Consider the following 7,203-nt stretch of genomic DNA (forward strand, 5'->3'; position numbering starts at 1 on the left):
CATATCGTTTGCTAGCCCATGATTACTGAATCACGTATCGCAAAATTGCAAACACGAGAGGGAGAAATGAGCTTAAAACAACCATCCAACATGGCTGCAAAGTTTGATGAGTGTGTGTGAAGGGCCGGACCCCGCCTACAGGGTTGCCGCAACAGCCGCACACCAGCCTCCAGCACGTACTAAGACAGAGGTGTTAATTATCCCATTGAACTAAACACGAAAAAGAATACGCGACAACAAGTCGTCCGCTTGTTGCTTGGCTGTACTTAAGTAGGGATAACGGCATAGCACATAACAGAGTGAGCATCAACAATAATCCAATACAAACCGCTTTGCTGGCACAGATGAAGTAACGACACGATGAGAAGCAGTGGGCAAATGTCTCATAATCACTCAGTACGGATTGCAATGTGCAGTTTCAGCTCATCATCAGTGGGCCGTGAGTTTTATCAAGTGAGAGCCTCAATTCTCTTGGCATCTTGGGACCGATACTAGAACACAACTACCTGCGAGTAAAATGTAGGGTAAACCAGGTTACCCCAAGTGGCGTACCTCATATATTAAGCTTATTTTGGGTCCTCACGCCTTTGCCTCCACTACCCAACAGGACGTGGTAGTACGGCATACCCTGATTTGACAGGTGAGAAGACAATCGAGAATGGAAGATGACATCAATACAGAAAGTTCCATGACCCCTTTGGGATTGTGAGCCGAAAGCTATCCCCGCAATGAGTAACCGTATCAGGAAACGCGAACGCATTAAAAGCCGGGCTCGTAGATTGGCTTGGACAACGTAAGTGCATAATCACTCGGGCAGCCGCAAGAGCCGAAGCGGTCAGATCAGCAAAAAGGAGCCAAAGTCACGCCAAGCAATCCACCACACAATGTTCACATATCGACAGTTAGCCATATACAACCTCAAAATTTCTATAGTACGGTTCGTCCAAACAGGATCGAGACGTAATGCGGAAATTATGAGTGATTTAGCGAGTACTAAAAGGATCACCCCGCTGCCCGCCTCGCCCTCGCCCTGCCCTTACAATTTCTAAATCGCTCATACATGTCTTCCTACATTACTCCTTTGCAGAAATATAGCAATTGGATGCCTCCCGGATATTCCGGTGTGATACCGATTCCGGGAAAGCGCAAAGAGATGAAGAGCACAAGGTCATGAAGCATAAACCGCCCACGAAAACTCTCCCAGTCCACGCATCTGGAAAATCGCAGTGTCGAAAAACACCTCCGACCAAAAAAAAAAAACAGGGCCACTTGACTGTTGGCCATGGGAAACTCCATCAGACCATTTTTTCAAGGCTAGCTAGGCTGATGTTAATCTCGGTATTTAGTGATGTCGCTAACGGAAATCAGATGCGTGGCGGCGACTTCGGGATTTATGCTTCCCGGCCACTCCGTCGCCAATATCCGGGACCCGCCCGGCTTCTTCGGACTCTGACTCAGCCCGAGGCTGCGTCTCCATCGATGAAAAGGAAGGCGGCGTTCGTTCGAACATGGCAAAAGCCTCCAAGTTCCTCCGCGAAACGATGCTTTTTTCCTGGCTGAACATACTCCTTGTCTTCGTCCCAGTCGGCCTTTGTTTGTACTTGTCTGGCGCCAGCCCAGTCCTGGTGTTTGTTTTCAATGGAATCGCCATCATACCACTGTCATCCTTGCTCACCGGGGCAACCGAGAGGATTGCCGACGATGCCGGAGACACGATAGGAGCGTTTTTGAATATCAGCTTGGGAAATATTGTCGAGTTGATTCTATTGTAAGTCTTGCACTGGTGAAGGGAAGCTATCGCAGTTACTGACTGTCATTGTTTGCCGCAGCATGTAAGTCCGCAATGTTTGCGAATGCGGCGATGCCAGAACGACGACTGATCTGACTAGCGTCGCCCTCAAGCACAACCAGATTCATGTTGTGCAAGCGTCTATTCTTGGTTCCATCCTTGTTAATCTGCTATTGATTCTTGGTACCGCGCTGTGTGTTAATGGGCTTTGGCACGACCTTCCTGTTCTAAATGTCGCGGAGACGCAACTCTTGAGCGGTCTGCTATTTGTATCAGTATTTGTGTTTCTCATACCGGTAGGTCAAAATCAAGGTGACATAATTGTAGTATCCAGCTTACAACGAAAGGCGGCCTTCCACCACACCTTCAGTGGCGCAGAGGGCGCTAGCGCAGCAATATTGAAAATGAGCCGAGCGTCCGCGTTGATTGTAATCTTCATTTACATTCTTTACTTCGTTCACGAGTTCAGAACACACTCCATCACTCAGGGCTATCATTCCTCACCGAAGGACTCATCTGACCTCGAAAGCTCGCCGACGTCCCCAGCTAGACACTCCGGGGGTGCCCGCCAGTCATTAGAAGCGCTTATCCCTCTTCGAAGCATCCACCACGCAAACCGAGATACAGAAAGTCGCCGAGAGGAAGAAGAGGTTGAAATGAAACAGTATGAGGCACAGTATGACGATGACGATGACTTCGTGTCCTCGGGATCCGAAAGCGGCAAACCAGAAGAAAATTCGAACCGAACACATTGGAATCGTCGCGAAGATGGCGAAAGAGTAACGTCTGACGACCCTCTGACGCAAAGTACCCGTTCCCTTCCGTTTTCTACAGCCGCCAACCCGAGAAGACCACATCAACATGTACCTTCTACAGGCGCAAGACATCAAAGAAAGCCAAAACGGGGGCTGGCAAACTCACGGCTGTTTCGAAGGACTCGCGAAGGAGTCGACGACATTGGAGCCGAGCAGACAAGACCCGATAGAACGATATTGGAAAGGTTATTACCCATCTTCGTCCTCATCATTAGCTCCGCATTGATGTCAATGTGCGCCGAATTCCTCGTCAGTACAATCGACGAGGTAACACATCAAGGACACCTCTCAGAAACCGTCATTGGCCTCATCATCCTACCCATCATCGGCAACGTTGCGGAGTACGTCACGGTAGTTACCGTTGCAGCAAGAGAGAAACTGGACCTCGCTGTTGCAGTGGCAGTCGGATCGTCAATACAAATCGCTCTCTGCGTAGCGCCGTTGACGGTCATTGCGAGTTGGATTTTGTCTCGCGAGTTGATCCTCGACTTCAACTTATTCGAAGTAGCAGCATTGATGGGAACGGCTCTGCTGGTGAGCTTGTTCATATCGGGTGACGGGAATGGCGTTTTGCGGGCTGGCAGCCTCAAGGGTGGTATCATGTGTGCGTGCTACATGATAATAGGGTGAGTTTTGACTTTTTCGCAAGTGACATCCGGAGAGACATGTGCTAAGTGCGTACAGATTGGGGGCGTATCTGTCACCTGAGGTTGATGGCTGACTTAGACTGCCTGATGCTCTGCTCAGGTGGATTGCTCAAGTTAGCAAGGAAGCAGGAAGGTATCCCTTTCGTCGCAAGCCGACCACCAAACGGGAAACCTGGCGGGCAGAAGTCGTAATGTTTTTTGTTTCTTTCCGCAAAGCGTTTTGAAATCTAGCATACCAAAGAAACCACATATATAATAATCAATAATAAAATAAATAACGAGGACCATCACCAGCAACAGTGCGAATATGTGAGAACTCGAGAAGTAGTGACAGATAATGGAAAAGGTGGAAAGAAAGAAGCAAACTAATGCCAAGGCAAGAAAACTATGAGGATGAGGCAGAGAAAGGAGGTAGGTTATGTATAGTAATTGAAGATTTGGAAACGACGGAAACGTTGATTAATGTGGAATTATATGCCTACACAGAACAGATCACTAATAATTACTATCGATCATGGCCGTTACAAGGCTGGGAGGCTGCTACACAAGTGCAGGATTCAATGAGTGTTAATAAATGAGCCTAGAAAGCCTCATTCGGAAGATATTCGTCTTAGTAGGGTAAGTCTATTTAGAAGTACCTTTAGCTGACCTTCACTAGGCACCCACTTATCACACAGTAAGGTAACGACGACGCAGAGAAATTCTTTATTGCAGCTTCCTAAATTAAATATAAAAACACTTTCTGGCGGCCGTGAGAAATTCAACCTTGGGCACGTGATTCAGGCACGTCAATGAACAATCAAACACATTGAAGAGGCAGGCAGGCCTTTATCCAGCAAAGTCGCTCCTTACCTTTTGTAAATATCTACAGCCTCTTTCCGAAAAACGGGAAAACCCTACGTATCCAAGCTTTGACGCCAACCTCTCCTTTTCAACTCACCATCCACGCCTTCTTCTTTCTTCCTCTACACAACTCCCGTCTACCCCCAAGAATACCACCATCTTGCCTTCAAATTAGGCGATACTACACACCGAAACCATCACAACCGTCTTTGAACCAGCGATCGCCAACATGAGCAAGCCTATCAAGACTGCCGGTACCGTTGGTGGCATCGTGAGTGTCCCTGGCTTGAATTACCTGCTGATTGCCCCTGCACAACTCCTTCATGGAGCCCGCACTAACAAAAGCTACTTCCCTAGAAGGTTATCTCTCTGGGTTCTGATGATAAAATGTCTGAGAACTCTGCGCAGAAGGGTTCTTCTGTTGTCACTTCCGAGCACCCAGTCGACTGCCTCCCCGCGAAGGAGAAGAAGATCAAGAAGGCCAAGAAGAAGATGGTGAGTGAAGAAAAAATGTCGTCCTTTAGGCTGATGAATCTAACTCCGTCAAGGCCCACGAAAGGGACAATGGCATGTCCGACTGGGAGCTGGTTGACTTCCCCGAGGATGTAAACGGTCGCGTTCGCGCCGTTGCCGCTGAGCTCCACTCTCAGTATGGCGACAAGATTCGAGCCCTCGAGGGTGAACAGGAGCGACTCCAGAGATTCATTAATAAGGTTCATGCCGATGCTTTCGCTACCAAGATGAAGCAGAACGAACAGGAGAGTCGCCTGCGTGAGCAGTTGGCTTACGTTACTCTCCAGTACCACCGTCTACTTGCTCGCAGCATGAGCAAGGACAAAGACCTTGGCGACTTCAAGGAGGTGCCTCTTGGTGAGCCTGAGGACGAGCCTGAGGTTAAGCTCAAGGTCAATCCTAAGGAGAAGCCTGAGGAGAAGCCTGACACCAGCCTGGGTGGATCCATCGGTGGAAAGTAGTGGTGAATCACTGCTTACTCACTCTATGGTTATATCATTGTCTTGAGCAAAATCGGAAGTGCGGTGAGGTTTATGTTTGCATGCTTGGATCTGGGAAGGATGAGAGCTTGGAGACGACCAAACAGCCGCTGGATTTCTTGAGCACAAAATGCATGTAAAGGTGTGATTTCTTGAAAGAAATAGATATCACACGACAAAAGTCTCTGTCAAGACATTTCTTCCCTTGTTCTGTGCCATACCTAGTTGAAAAGTGAAGGTCATTAATGCCACCCCGGCTTTGTTATTCAAGTGTGAGGCATATGATTTCATGCCGACTTAGTAATGGCCAATAAAATTAGATAAAATGACTGAAAATCATGCCGGCTTTATCATTAGTGTACTAAACACTGGCTTCATTTTCTTCCAAATTCAATCATTATTGATTACTATGTTTATAAGTTTATCTCTATGTGATGGCTCTTAGGAACCCAAGCAACCGCTCTCTTCTATTACTCTACATGTCCCAGTCCCGTATCAGCATCTCTCAAAGGTAAATGTAGCAGTAGGGACCGGCGACCGTGCTCAAAGCATCGCCAACCTTGAGTTTGGTATCAGTAGTGTAGCCATACTCGAGGATGTCTTCAAAGGTAGTGTTGGCGCTAGGCGGGAGGTTCATGAAAGTGTTGGTACCGGCAAGGGCCTTGTCGGTGAACTGGCGGTCGTAAGGGGAAAGCATCTGCCACATCCACCAAACGCGGTCAATCATGGCATGATGGAGGTAGAAGACGGGGTCGCCGGGGCTGGTGAAGAAGTCGCGAGCCGGGTCACCTACGTGTTTGTCAGCATGGATTCTATCTTAGAGTGGTACATCAGCAAAGACTTACCTCCGAAAGAGTAGTGGCCTCCCCCGTGGATTCCAAGCATGTTTGCGGGCGCGGAGAGACCTTGCATCATGTCCTGGAAGGATGCAATGTCGCGGGGGTTGACAATGTTGCGGATCACGGCCGTGGCGTTGCAGTACCGGCGGTTGATCTCGGTTGTCAGGTCACGCTTGAGACAGCGGGGGTTGTATGCGAACAATCCCTCGGGATTCATCTCACTGCCGCCTCCAGGGAGGGCCAGGGCAACAGGCCCCAGGTTGACGGTGAAGTTTTTGAAGGGGCCAGACTTGACACAGCCGCCACCGGTACCGGTTGGGAGACGGGTTATCTCGTTGCCGTCGCCATCGGTAAGGATGAGATCGCCCTTGTTGTCGATGAACTCTCCGTCGCCGGAGATTGAGGTTTCACTGCCGTCGAAGATGGGCGACTTCTCGAGTCCTGTGATGGCAGACTTGGTCCAGTCCCAGTACTATTTGTTCATATTAGCCGAACCGAACCCGTCAAGTGTTTGGGAGCTTGGCTTACCGGCTGGGTACCGGTGTAACCACACTCTTCTCTCAGCGCCTCCTCATAAAGCCAGGTGAATTGTCTGTGCCAAGACAGGAAGGTTCCCGTCGCGTGGATGGTGAAAGTCTGGTTGATGTGGGTGGCAACGAAGTCATCGAACCGAGTCTTCGCACCGGGAACCACCTCGGAGGGAGTGCGTGCGGGCTTGGAGGAGAGACACTGAACTGCCTTGACGTAGTCGAGTCTTTCTCTCTTGCTGAGAGATCCCCTGTGATAGATCAAGGTCAGTCAAGCCGTCTAAGCCGCTATCGTGACCATCTTTTACTTACCACTCCTTACGGATTTTGATATTTCCCAGGTTGCAGGTACTCCCACGCTTCTGGAGGTCGCCGCTGTTGAGCAGCTCCTCGGTCTTTTCGTAGGCAGAACGGGCAAGGGCTGCCAACTCGTCAACGCCCTCAGCAGCGGCGATGGCGCCGGCATCCGTCTGCGGGAGCGGGTTGCCCAGGACGGCAGAGGCCGTCTGCAGGGCGAGGATGCCAAGAGACAAAGCGTGCATGATGGATGGCTGGCGGGAACTTGAACCGAGAAAAGGGGGGCGGGTTGATGTCTATCACTGAACAGAAGAGCTGTCTGAGGGCACAAGAGACTGTTCTGCAGCAGGAGGTGTAAACCATGTGCCAGATATATAGATTTCTCACGCCCCAGTGGTTGCTCTCGTATCAACTGCATTCAGTCGCAGCCACATTCAACAAACGTATGAGGCCA

The 7,203-nt window shown here is 49.7% G+C and overlaps 3 protein-coding genes across 3 annotated transcripts; 2 read left to right on the forward strand and 1 right to left on the reverse strand.

Moving 5' to 3' along the window:
• Window positions 1-1,370: 1,370 nt before the first annotated feature.
• CTRU02_213292 (sodium calcium) lies at window positions 1,371-3,325 on the forward strand (the record flags this gene model as incomplete). Its single annotated transcript, XM_070206014.1, has 4 exons — window positions 1,371-1,768; window positions 1,869-2,085; window positions 2,137-3,230; window positions 3,289-3,325. Coding segments are annotated over 4 exons (1,746 nt in total), but the record flags the coding sequence as incomplete, so codon positions are not given.
• Window positions 3,326-4,323: 998 nt separating this feature from the next.
• Window positions 4,324-5,068, forward strand: CTRU02_213293 (uncharacterized protein; the record flags this gene model as incomplete). Its single annotated transcript, XM_036730910.1, has 3 exons — window positions 4,324-4,365; window positions 4,452-4,589; window positions 4,643-5,068. 3 exons carry the CDS (start codon window positions 4,324-4,326, stop codon window positions 5,066-5,068), a joined length of 606 nt encoding a protein of 201 aa, XP_036577440.1.
• A 523-nt stretch (window positions 5,069-5,591) lies between these two features.
• CTRU02_213294 (tyrosinase central domain protein) lies at window positions 5,592-6,994 on the reverse strand (the record flags this gene model as incomplete). Its single annotated transcript, XM_036730911.1, has 4 exons — window positions 5,592-5,875; window positions 5,932-6,397; window positions 6,454-6,703; window positions 6,765-6,994. 4 exons carry the CDS (start codon window positions 6,992-6,994, stop codon window positions 5,592-5,594), a joined length of 1,230 nt encoding a protein of 409 aa, XP_036577441.1.
• Window positions 6,995-7,203: the final 209 nt, after the last annotated feature.

Source organism: Colletotrichum truncatum (genome assembly GCF_014235925.2).
Source record: "Colletotrichum truncatum strain CMES1059 chromosome Unknown Contig_0009, whole genome shotgun sequence".
Lineage (NCBI taxonomy): Eukaryota > Fungi > Ascomycota > Sordariomycetes > Glomerellales > Glomerellaceae > Colletotrichum > Colletotrichum truncatum.